Source organism: Malus sylvestris, chromosome 11 (genome assembly GCF_916048215.2).
Source record: "Malus sylvestris chromosome 11, drMalSylv7.2, whole genome shotgun sequence".
Classification (NCBI taxonomy): domain Eukaryota; kingdom Viridiplantae; phylum Streptophyta; class Magnoliopsida; order Rosales; family Rosaceae; genus Malus; species Malus sylvestris.
Window position 1 is genome coordinate 40,126,598 of NC_062270.1, and position 11,940 is coordinate 40,138,537.

At 40.7% G+C, this 11,940-nt stretch overlaps 5 protein-coding genes and 1 non-coding gene across 9 annotated transcripts; 4 read left to right on the top strand and 2 right to left on the bottom strand.

Moving 5' to 3' along the window:
- The first annotated feature begins 10 nt into the window (after window positions 1–10).
- Window positions 11–1,105, top strand: LOC126589442 (glutathione S-transferase F13-like). Its single transcript, XM_050254728.1, has 3 exons — window positions 11–264; window positions 368–416; window positions 537–1,105. Exons 1-3 carry the CDS (start codon window positions 118–120, stop codon window positions 992–994), a joined length of 654 nt encoding a protein of 217 aa, XP_050110685.1. The 5' UTR covers window positions 11–117; the 3' UTR covers window positions 995–1,105.
- A 192-nt stretch (window positions 1,106–1,297) lies between these two features.
- On the top strand, window positions 1,298–2,004 carry LOC126590501 (glutathione S-transferase-like). The gene is made up of 2 exons (XM_050255944.1): window positions 1,298–1,331; window positions 1,571–2,004. The coding sequence occupies exons 1-2, from the start codon at window positions 1,298–1,300 to the stop codon at window positions 2,002–2,004; spliced, it is 468 nt and encodes a 155-aa protein (XP_050111901.1).
- On the bottom strand, window positions 1,400–3,762 carry LOC126589440 (pentatricopeptide repeat-containing protein At5g06540-like). The gene is made up of 2 exons (XM_050254725.1): window positions 2,121–3,762; window positions 1,400–2,024 (listed from the first exon to the last, which is right to left on the bottom strand). The coding sequence occupies exon 1, from the start codon at window positions 3,569–3,571 to the stop codon at window positions 2,153–2,155; it is 1,419 nt and encodes a 472-aa protein (XP_050110682.1). The 5' UTR covers window positions 3,572–3,762; the 3' UTR covers window positions 1,400–2,024; window positions 2,121–2,152.
- A 597-nt stretch (window positions 3,763–4,359) lies between these two features.
- Window positions 4,360–6,751, top strand: LOC126591246 (dephospho-CoA kinase-like). Of its 4 annotated transcripts, XM_050256832.1 has the most exons (5): window positions 4,522–4,661; window positions 4,745–4,806; window positions 5,334–5,472; window positions 5,581–5,726; window positions 6,175–6,751. In XM_050256832.1, exons 3-5 carry the CDS (start codon window positions 5,365–5,367, stop codon window positions 6,617–6,619), a joined length of 699 nt encoding a protein of 232 aa, XP_050112789.1. In that variant the 5' UTR covers window positions 4,522–4,661; window positions 4,745–4,806; window positions 5,334–5,364; the 3' UTR covers window positions 6,620–6,751. The 4 variants fall into 4 exon arrangements, with proteins under 4 accessions (XP_050112787.1, XP_050112789.1, XP_050112788.1 ...); XM_050256830.1 differs by lacking the exon at window positions 4,745–4,806 and having other exon boundaries at window positions 4,360–4,661; XM_050256831.1 differs by lacking the exon at window positions 4,745–4,806 and having other exon boundaries at window positions 4,525–4,661; window positions 5,315–5,472.
- On the bottom strand, window positions 4,376–4,446 carry TRNAG-CCC (transfer RNA glycine (anticodon CCC)). The gene has a single exon. It is a non-coding gene; the product is annotated as a tRNA-Gly (tRNA).
- A 3,416-nt stretch (window positions 6,752–10,167) lies between the features above and the next one.
- On the top strand, window positions 10,168–11,940 carry LOC126591245 (heavy metal-associated isoprenylated plant protein 36-like). Its single transcript, XM_050256829.1, has 3 exons — window positions 10,168–10,347; window positions 10,442–10,517; window positions 10,744–11,940. The coding sequence occupies exons 1-3, from the start codon at window positions 10,168–10,170 to the stop codon at window positions 11,538–11,540; spliced, it is 1,053 nt and encodes a 350-aa protein (XP_050112786.1). The 3' UTR covers window positions 11,541–11,940.

Below are 11,940 nucleotides of genomic sequence, written 5' to 3' on the forward strand. Positions count from 1 at the left end.
ACTAATCTCAGAGCCTTGAGTTATATTTAATAAAGACCTTGGTCACCAACGCAGACACATCTTCTTCTCCAAAATCTCTAGGCACTGGCAAATACTAAGCTCCCTTCTGCTCCAACAATGGTGCTCAAGCTGCATGGACTTTCTGTGTCGACCTGCACAGCTCGCGTCGTCGCTTGTCTCCACGAAAAAAGCGTTGATTTCGAGCTTGTCCCCGTTGATCTTTTCGCCTGCGAAAACAAGCAGCCTGAGTTTCTTGCCAAGAATGTACATTTTTTCATTCATTTCCAAACATTTTACAAATCTCCATGATTTTTGCAGTTGTATATATATAGAAGCTCATTGTATTTTCTCCATCATGTTCATGCAGCCCTTTGGCCTGATTCCAGTATTAGAAGACGATGGCATCACACTTTTCGGTAAGTGCTTAATCTTGGCTGTCGATTTTCACACTCGTTCTTAGCCTCCTGCACTTCTTCTGACCGTAGAAAAAATTATCGTAAAATATTTAGTTAGAACTTCTTCATTTGTCGCACCAGAATCTAGGGCAATCACAGCATATGTAGCTGAAAAATTCAAGGAAACGGGACACGATCTCGTTCGTCGCGAAAACTTCAACGAAGCTGCATTGGTGAAGGTATGGACAGAAGTGGAATCCCAACAATACAACCCTGCAATCGAACCGATTATTTTCGAGTTTTTCGCAAAGCCTGTGGTAGGAATCGAACCAGATCAAACGGTGATCGATGCAAGTTTAGAGAAGCTGAAGAAGGTGCTCGACGTGTATGAAGCCAGGTTGAGCAGCAACAAGTTCCTAGCTGGTGATTTCTACAGCCTGGCTGACCTGCACCACTTTCCGGGCACCTTCTATTTCATGAAGACGCCTTGGTCTTCGTTGGTCGACGATCGTCCTCTCGTCAAGGCGTGGTGGGAGGAGATTTCAGCTCGGCCGGCCTCCAAGAAGGTGGCTGAGGGTATGAATTTTGGTGAAGTTTGAAGATGAATTGTTGTAACGGGTCTGCTGACATTGTTTGAGACGATGTTTTGGTTCGTATCTTCATTGATTGTAGCCGAATAATTTAATTAGTACAAGATGTTGTGTGCTCAATTTATCGAGCTACATTTTTTTTACGAAGATAGAGTTAGTGGGTTAAATTCTTAGTTGTTAAGAAGGGAGAGAAGAAGATGATCAAACTGTCACTGCGGTAAAGTGTCATCTGCAATGTGCTACATTGAGAACACATAGATATGCCATTTCACTCCGAGTAAGGTTTAACCTTCCATGCTTTCAACTTATTAGATGAGATTGGATAGATATAGAGTCGATACAAACCGTGTCAGACAAATTGACATCGAAAATTTGACCACAAGGATAAAATTAACAAAAATTTAAAAACGGTACTTTAAACCAATCAAACACTTTCATGTGAAAAAAAGTTAAAATACAATTCTAGTTCGTTATTGGCTTGGAATACGGCATTGCAGTTGTAGTCCTGACATCAAATTGACACACAACATATATGAAACATGAATTTGTGTATATAAGATAAGCCGTGCGGCTTCTGATATGCAGAAACAAGGGCAATAAGACAATACATTGCCCACGAGTATGCTGACAAGGGAACCCCGCTGGTGATCCGAGACTCGAAGAAGATGGCAATTCTATCATTGTGGACGGAGGTGGAGGGCCAAAAGTTCGACCCAGCATCCTCGAAACTGACCTATGAGCTAGCTATAAAGCCTCTGCTTAAAATGACCACAGACGCGGCAGTAGTGGAGGAATACGAACCCAAGTTGGCTGTGGTTCTTGATGTTTATGAGACATGCCTGGCTCAGTCGAAGTACTTGGCAGGTAAAAGCTTCACTCTGGCAGATCTTCAACCCCTTCCAACCATACATAACTTGATGGGAACACAATCGAAGAAGATGTTTGAATCTCGCCCCCATGTTAGCGCATGGGTAGCGTATATCACAGCACGTAATTTGATCTCAACTGACTTCAACTGAGATTCGAAAAGATAACTAGGCTGCAATCAGAGCAATTCTTATCATTTGGCATCCAATAAACTTGATGCAGTCAGTAAAATGGACAAAAACCCAATTCAATAATATTAATAACTAACCCTCTATTGAAAGAATTGTAATACGATCTGACTTATTGTGCTAATAGCTGATTAACTTGGCCCGGGGGCTCGAATTCCAAGGAACTACACCCCAGGTCTTTCTTAAGATCTCTCTGTTTCATCATCCCCCTCACTTTCTCAACATCATCCCATCTTCCCATCTCTGCATAAAAATTAGACAGCAAAACATAGTAACCACTATTCCCCGGATCCAGTTCAACAAGCTTCCAAGCTGCAAACTTGCTCAATTCCAAATTCCCATGAGTTTTAGCACCGCCCAACAACGATCCCCAAATAGTTATAGTAGGCTCGAAAGGCATTTCTCTCAAGCATTTCAAAGCATCTTCGAGACACCCCGAACGTGCTAAGAGGTCAATCATACAAGCATAGTGTTTGACCCCGGGCAAAAATCCATATTTTCCATCACTCAAGGAACGAAAAATCTGCCTGCCCATATCTACCAACCCCGAGTGACTGCAAGCGCTTAAAACCGAAACCAAAGTCACTTCGTCTATTCTGATCCCTTCTTGTTCCATCCTCTCAAACCACCCAACTGTCTCCTTACCATATTTAGCGAGAGCTAGCCCTTTAATAAGAGCATTCCAAGTAAATGTGTTCTTCTCTTTCATGCTATTGAAAACTGCCAATCCCTCTTCGATCCTACCACATTTTCCATACATGTCAATCAAAGAAGTTCCCAAGATCACATCCAATTCCCATCCACTCCTCCTTATAAAGTCATGTATCCAAGCCCCCATCTCAAGGGCCCCAAAATTTGCACACGCCGCCAAAGCATTCACCATTGTCACATGGTTTGGCACCACACCAGCAAACTGCATCTGTTCAAAAGCAATCAAAGCATCGTCATAATTCCCAGCATTCCGGTACCCCATAATTAAAACCGTCCATGACACAACGTCTCTTTGAGGCATTTCATCAAACACCTTTCTACACAACTCCATACGGCCGGAGGACGAGGCATAGAGATTCAACAACGAGTTTTGCACATAAATATCATAGAGATGACCCAATTTCACGACATGGGTATGCAGGCATTGCCCACGTATGACGTCCCGGGAATCGGCAATCGACTTCAGGAGGAATGGGAAGGTGAAGTTGTTGGGAAGAATGGAGCTTTTGTGCATGTGGGTGTAGATAGAGAAGGGGACTTGAGGGGTGTGGGTGTGAGAGAAGGCTCTGATGAGAGAGTTGCAGATGAAAACATGGGGTTTGGGGATTTGGGTTAGGAAGTGGCGGTGGGCTACATCCAGGCGGAGGAGGGATTGGCAGGCGGCGATGAAGCGGGACGCGACGGTGGTGTCGGACTGGAGGTTGAGGAGGATGAGTTGGGTTTGGATTTGGGGGATGTGAGAAGCGGAGGAGCAGTTGGTTAGGAGAGAGAGGAGTCGGGTTGTTGTGGGGCTGAGCTGCGGTGGCGGTCTCATCGTCATCTCATCCGAGAACGGACGGGAGGACGAACTTAACAATACTACAGTCCGCAGGGTTTTAGCTTTCCTATGTGAAGCTATTGCAAATGCTTGCCTAAAACACTTCTATCATAAGTGCTTTTAGTTTTACTGAAGTCACATTTTTGTAAGGCCATGGGTGCCAAGAATAGCTAAAAGTGTGATGTAATTTTGGGGTTTCATTTTCATGGTATGAACATTGTATGTTCTGAATTCATTAAACCACAATAAAAGTACTAATTCGAACCAATTTAGGTCATCCAATACTCGTAGCATGGAAAAGTTTTCTGTAATTTTAATTGGTAAGTTAAATACAATTCTTTACAGTACAAAAAGACAACTAAGTTATGAGAAAATTAGAATCCCCTGCACCTTTCTAATAAACATTGGTTCTATTTTGAGATTTGATTAGGACGCCTAAATGATAGCCATGTCAGCATTTTTATATTTATTTAGATTACATGTCATTATTGTGTTTTTTTTAATTTAAAATGTTAGTTATTAAATTCCATATATATCATTTTAGGCTGATATATTTTTGTACGTGGCCTTTTTTGTAGGAAGCCTTATGGTTTGCTGGTAGTGTTTCCAGAATTCTTCTCCCACGTTTGAGTTATGTGATCCTCATTTTTGAATTTTGAATGGACTTATCCATTTCAATTAGTGGAGTTATGGGTTTGCTGCTTAATGCTCATTTATTTTGATAAGTTACAACACTGGAAGACGCACACTGAAGAAGTTGTGCTGAGTTTTTGAAGATTTGAAAGTTGCCCATAAAATAAAAAAACATGCGCATCCAGGGAATCGAACCCTGGTCAGTACCGTGGGAGGGTACTATGATACCACTACACCAGATGCGCTTATTACTAACGAAATCAAACAACATATTTATAGTCATTAAAATCGTCTTTGTCCTCCTCTCCTCTCCTCTCCCTCACGACTCCGAAATCCCCACTTTTTCCACCGCAAATCTTCATGTTCTTCAATCAACTACGACCAACTGTATCGCTGTTGAGCATCAGATTCAGACCCACAAGTCCAAAGTTGCCCTAACCAAATTTGATACCCGCGGAAGGTACACTTTTCATGTTTCCCTCCCATTTTTTACTTCTGGGTTTCCTTTCCTCCTGCTTGAAAATGTTATCTGTGAATTGCTAGATGTAATTGGTGAGAAAGCTACAACCTTTGTGAAGAATTGGGGTTTTCCTTGGAGAAAAGATGTAATTTTGACTTCACATTTGTAATCTTTCAACTTTGACTAAATTATAATCGACATGGCCAATCGGCAGAGATGAAATACTGAGTCGGCCCCTTGCAGACATTGGTGGGAATTTCTCCCCCGCATCTTCTCATTCAATTGGTTTTCTATAAATTCACCGTTAGCTTTTAAATTTCTGTTTGTTTATGTGTAAACTAAACAAAAAGATTGCATCTTCTTATTGTATTTTTTTATAATCTGTACAGTGAGAACTAAGAACTCTAACTGTGTAAGTTTATCTTACGCTGTCGGTACCAAGTCCAGATAAAGGAGGAGGGGGAGTGCGTCCGGTAGTCCACAGCCGGCACTCCGACGTCGAATCCCTATGAAATTATTACAGGGAGGAGCAAAGGCTCTTAATTTTTAGGAACCCAAAATTCTAAATCATTAAAATATGGAGTACTATGCGCTAAAGTTTGTTAATTTACTTTAATTTTTATGTAATTTTTGCTTAAATTGTAATTTGATAGTAGGAGCAATTGTTAACAGAAAGAGCAGAAGATCAGAGGAAGTAGAAAGAATGAGGATCGTGGGGCTGACAGGTGGAATTGCTTCCGGGAAGAGTACCGTCTCCAATCTCTTCAAGGAACACAGCATTCCAGTCGTTGATGCGGATCTTGTTGCTCGAGTGAGTGATGAGCAAACCCTGAAATTTATGCTTTTGACAGTCATGAAAGTTAGATGGCAATGTGTTGTTTTCGGCTGTTTTGTGGACTCAATATCTTTTCGGTTTCAGGATGTGTTGAAGAAGGGCACTGGTGGCTGGGAAAAGGTTGTTTCGGCATTTGGAGAGGACATTTTGCAACTTGATGGAGAAGTTGATAGGCCTAAACTGGGACAAATTGTGTTCTCTAATCCTGAAATGCGCCAACTTCTGAACCGGTACTACCCCTTTGCAATTAGTTCCAGGTTTCGTTTGCGATTTTTTTTAGAGTACTGCTTTGTTAATACTTTGTGCTGTATGATTCAACATTACCCCTAGTGCAGTTGAGTGAATCAAACTCTTTTATAAATTGTAACCATTGGATTTCCTGGCTGCTTGTTGAAAAGCTAGTGTTGCATTAGATGTAAAACCTAGAGTGGCCAAGGAAAAAATAGCATTTAGGTTCTATAGAACTCCCTCTAGTTTTGACACGTCAAGGTCAAAATTCATGCGTGTGATTTCTTAAAAACAGCGAAAATATGCCAATTCCTTTTGGTTAAAGTTACCTAGATTTCGTCGAATTCAAAAATGTTGTGGTACCACTTTATGAGATTTTACTTTGGTGTAGCTTATAGCACAAGTTACATATTATATCAGCTGTAATATCTAGTTTTTATCTTCTTGTAGACTGCTAGCTCCATATATATCGTCTGGAATCTTTTGGGAAATTTTGAAGCTATGGATGAAGGGGTGTAAGGTTATTGTTCTTGATGTTCCTCTGTTGTTCGAGGCCAAGATGGACAAGTGGACGAAGCCTATTATTGTTGTATGGGTTGATCCTGAAACGCAGCTCCGGAGACTCATGTCGAGGGACAGAACAAGTGAGGATGATGCTGGAAACAGGATAAATGCTCAGATGTCACTCGATTTGAAAAGGACCAAGGCAGACATAGTGGTTGATAACACTGGATCGCTAGACGATTTAAGAGAACAGTTTCGCAATGTCTTACTTGAAGTCACAAAGCCCTTGACATGGACCGAATTTGTGCTTTCTAGACAAGGTGCCTCGTCCGTTCTTGCCTCCATCATCGTAGGTGTTCTTATATTCAAGAAAGTCGTGTATATGTCTTAGTTTATGTAGCAACCTTAGAACTGTACTTGTTGGGTACTTAATCTGTCATTCATAGAACAAAGAGGTTCCCTCTGTGTTTTGTAGCAACAACGAGGAATGATTCGATGCATTTGCAAACTATGATTTGCGCCAGAGCTTCGATTTTTTGAGTTCATAATTTACATATCGATCTGTTTAAACTTGATATAAGCAGGAGAGAGACTTCCATGCCCCCGTTTCACACTCTGTTACTATCTGTCTCCTCACACGGTAGAGAGGTAAGAAGAGTGTCTGAGCCGGGGGTAGGTAACCTCGACTTTTCCAAATGTCGAGGGTGTCATGTCGAAAAGGAAGTCGAGTCATTTTCCGTGATTATTTGGACTGCATTAATTAGTATGTTGTAGTGATTAAGTTAATTGATTTCTTTTCTGAGATTGGATGAATATTATTTGATAAAGCATGAATGACTTGGAGTGCCAAGTAGTGTCACAAGTCACTCTAGTGCTCATAACCTGGTGAATCCATTGGTTCATATAAAGTGCAGAAAGTGAAACCCGTTTACTGTATTGTCTGCTGTGACGACATGAATTTTTTTTTATAGATACACACACGATTGGGAATCTTTGTGTAGGACGTTCGTTCTTTCGGTTGATATTGTGTCAATGTTGTCGAAAATGGATTGATAATTTGTCAAAACGTTTTGTTATCTTGATGTATAACTAAATCAGGGTACGAGCCGATAGTTCGATGCCCAAGCAGAGAGCTTGCCAACTCATACAACTCATACATCATTATGTTAGCTAAACTCAGTACAGCCCAATGAAAAACACATCTCAACTAGCCCAATAAAGAGATGCATCTTGAGCGCAATACACTGAGTAAGAGCCAAGTTGCACCGCTAAGTATGAATACAATACTGATGACGCATTAACATTTCATTCTTCAATAAAAATTGGATCGATGTTTATTCCATAGACGGACTATTTATGATATCTTTACTTCTAATATAATCTCTCATCAAAAGTGCTTCCATAGTTTAGTCATTTGATCTCTTTCCGATTGTGTTTGAGAATGTTTCTATTGTTATCTTTCGTGCGTATGTATCACTTTTGCCTTTTGATTTACAGAAACTTGTACAACTGGTAGGCACAATAACTATCAACTACTAGTTGTTTGTATCTTTTGTGTGTGTATGCTTCTCTTTACGGAAATTGTATTATTAAGCTGAAATATCATGTGACAATGAACTCTGTTTTATATAAAATACCATCTTGAGGATGGTCCAAAAAGCCATCAAAAGCTCACTCAAGGCATAGTGGCCAATGGCAATGGCCCAGAGCAAGGGAAGTTGCCTAGTATTTTCTATCTCAATTACTTTTGCACTTTACACGCCACCAAACTTTGTACAATTGTTGTTCATGCAATATTGCAAATGAACAGCCTCATCTCTGGCCCCAAAATTCCATTTGGTTTTGGTACGATGCCAACAAATGTTCTTACCAGAAGCCTACAAATCATCTCATTTTATTGAATCCGTCCGCCAACGGGCAGATACAAAATTAATACTGATAGAAGTTGTAAGACCCGTTTAGCCACATAAGTGCTGGAGGTTTGCTTCGTAACTTCAAGGAGAAATGGATTAAGGCCTTCGCTACTAACTTGGACAGAGGAATCATCATGGAAGCTGAGCTTTGAGGTGTTTACATGGGTCTCTTTATGGCTTGGAATGAGGGATGTACGGATGTGATTCTCGAATGTAAATCTTGTGTTGCTGTTACTTTGATTCATAGTTGTGCATTCTAGATTACGTACTAGAATCGCTTTTATCTCATTCATTACATGAGTTAAACATATATATCCGATTACGAACAGATACTAAAATGTAATTAGTTGTATATCACCTTGTTAATATTTTCTCTAACAAGGTGATATATGTTCAAATTGTTTAATAAACGAGATAGAAGTTCCTTCACAAAATATATTAGCTCAAAAATATTGACGATCATTCATAGTTCTGCATTCTAGATTACATACTAGAATCGTTTTTATCTCATTCGTTACATGACTTGAACGTATATTACGGATAAATTCTGCTTGAGTGTATAAACATTTGTTCATATATCACACATATAGAACTTGTATGCATTCAGTTGCAAAACAGACTCGTCTCCAACGGTGCAATGTAGATTAGCTCGAGAGCAGAAAAGATTGTTCATAGCTATGCTTCCTGGATTACTTGCAAGAAACTTCTAGGCCTCGGAAGTTCTGAACAACAGCATCCTTTGAGGGTAGGTTAGCTAGGGGCCCATTTCAATCAATTATATCAGTGGCAGTAAAAGTCGATGATCAGAACCTTGAAAAAGTATAAAGACCGTCCGATCTTATTGAGGATAGCAAAAGATGCAGCAAAAGTCACAGTACAAAGCTGATCATCAATCAAAAGGTTCTCCTCTCTCCTCACGGGCAGAGTTTGGATTGATATCTGGAACTGTATGTAGTTTGTCAGCGAATGTCACTGTGCCGGACTGTGAGATGAGAAAATTAAAACAGATGAATGTGCGTGATTAACTTTGAGATATTCTTATATAATAATCATATCGTAAAACAAGCGTATATTAGTGCTTGATTGGTTTGAATTAGGTTTTTATAATCTTTAGATAAAAATATGAAGACTTTATAGCTAACATAGTCTATGAGATTTTTATAACACATAAGTTTAGTTTTTGAAATTTAAAATCACTAGAAGTAGTCTCTAAGATTCTCTGTCATCCATTATTTTGGTCATTCCATTAAAAAACTCTGTTAAGTGGTCACTAAGCTTTTTAATGAAATGACCAAAATGATGGATGATGGATAATCTCAGGTACCAAAGTTATGTGTTATGTAAATCTCAAAGACTAAAATTATGTGTTATGCAAATTTGAGGGACCAAAGTTATGTGTTATACCATCAACTTAACAGAGTTTTTTAACAGAATGACCAAAATAATAGATGATGGATAATTTCAAGATCATTTATATTGATTTTAAATCTCAAAAATCAAAGTTATGTGTTATGCAAACCTCATAAAACATTTTGACTAAAAAGCGAAATATGAAATTTACGTATGCGAATCAGTGAGCTTGTGAGAGTGTGAAATTGAAGTCAGTTAATTGAGATGTGGTGGGGACCTAAGGGTGCGTTTGGTACGTGGGACGGGACGGGACGGAACGGGACGAGGCGTTCCGTCCCGCGTTTGGTGCGCCAAAAATGGGTGGAACGGGCTGTTCCACGGGACAGATTTTGGGTGTTTTTGCGTTCCACCTCCCCCTGGAACGGGTTTGTTCCACGTCTGTGGAACACAATGTTTTACCATTTTAAGACAAATATACCCCATGTCTTTTTCAAAAATTACACATTCGTTCTGTCCCGTCCCGTCCCGTCCCATCCCGTTCCGTCCCGTCCCGTCCCGTCTGCGTACCAAGCGCACCCTAAGGGGATGGTCACGTGACATTGTCACGTGAGTTTGATGACGTGTCAGAGAAGCAGTGATTCATTGGGGGTGTGGAAGTTGACGTGGCATCCGCACCATGACCACATCAGATGCTTTCTTCACACTCTTTAAACCTCAGAACACATTCTCCCAAAGCTCCCCACTTCCCTTATTCTCCACTTCATCACCCTCTCTCTCCTCTCTCTCTCTTTCTCTCTCTCTCTCATCAATGGCAACAAAACCGGCTGAAGAAGCTCTTGGAACCTTAAAATACCAGGTAATTAGTATAAATATTTTCTTCTTTTTTTCTCATTATTTTTCAAGTTTTGTTCTTCACAAATTATACGTTGATCATCTCCTCCGTTTTGCAGACATGGGTCTTGAAGGTCTCAATCCACTGTGAAGGATGCAAGAGGAAAGTCAAGAAAGTTCTTCAGAACATCGATGGTACGTTTATACATTCTCCTTCATTTCTCCCTCGTCCCTCTTGCTACGCGTTTTGTTTTTTTTTTTTTTTTCCGTAAAAAAACTAAAAACGAAATGGTTATCAAACGCATATGTTCTAATATTTTACTTAGTTACGACACTGTGTTCACTCGTGTGCCTTAGCGATTGTCTTCTCTGAATTAATCCGTAATTGATCGTTCGTGTTTTGATTAATTGAGGTGATCAGGGGTTTACACGACGGATATTGATTCGCAGCAGCACAAAGTGACTGTGACCGGCAACGTGGAGGCGGAGACTCTACTGAAGAAGCTGCAGAAGTCAGGGAAGCACGCCGAGCTTTGGCCGGAAGTTAAGAAATCGAAAAAGTCCGGGAAATCAAAGAATAGTAGTAAGAACAGTGAGAAGCAGCCCGCGGATCATAACCATGAACAAGATGGTAAACCGGATAAAACCAACGGCGGTGATGATGCTGACGGCAGCGGTGAATCCGACGCAGAGGGTGACGAAGGTAATGAAGGTGGTGGAGAAAGCGGTGCTAGTCCTGCTGTTGGCGGTGGCGGCGGAAACACAGCAAGTACCGGGGCCAAAAAGAAGAAGAAAAAGAAGAAGAAGAAAGGGCAAAATAGTAATTCCACAAATGGCGGCGGTGCCACTGCCAACCCCGGCGAGCACAATATTGGAGATGCTCCGCCTCCTGCGGGCAGTATTGGGCCGTATATGGCTGGTGGGCCAGACATGACCCAACCTATAGCCTCCATGAATCTTGGCCCACCAGTTCAGCATGCGTACCCCGGCCCGTACCCAACATCAATGTACTATCCGCCCCCAACGTACGGGCTAAGTTACAATACGGCGTACCCTACCAGTACAAGTACCTCATACTATGCTCCTGATCCCATGCATACTGCCACTTATTCTCATCCGGGCATGTTCTCGTTTGCTCTGCCGTCCGATTCTATCAATGACGATGATGAAGACACGTTCGTTGACGATGAAGATGAAATTGGGTGCTACATTATGTGAAGATTATACGAGAGTCCGTATGTAGAACTAGCGTATATATACTAGTATATATGGTGTGTACTTGGGGGAGGGAGGGAGGATAAATTTTGATGTACTTATAAGGTGTGTTTGTTTGCCTTCACTAAGTTTTACGGGATTGGACCGACTAGATTAAGAATTAATATAGTCCAGTTCGAAATAATCCAATGCAACAAAACACCGATAGTTCTAAAATGTAAAAGCAGGGGAAAATAAAAGGGGTTGTAGTGGGGTGTATTATGTAGATTAGCTTTCTTACTAAGTATGGGTTTGCTTGCGTAAGAAGGCCAATGGCTTTGTAATGTTTGGTTATTTGTAGGACCTAAATCTTTCTTTTCCTCCCAGCCTGATGTGTAAAGTAATGAGAAGCCTTTTAAAATTA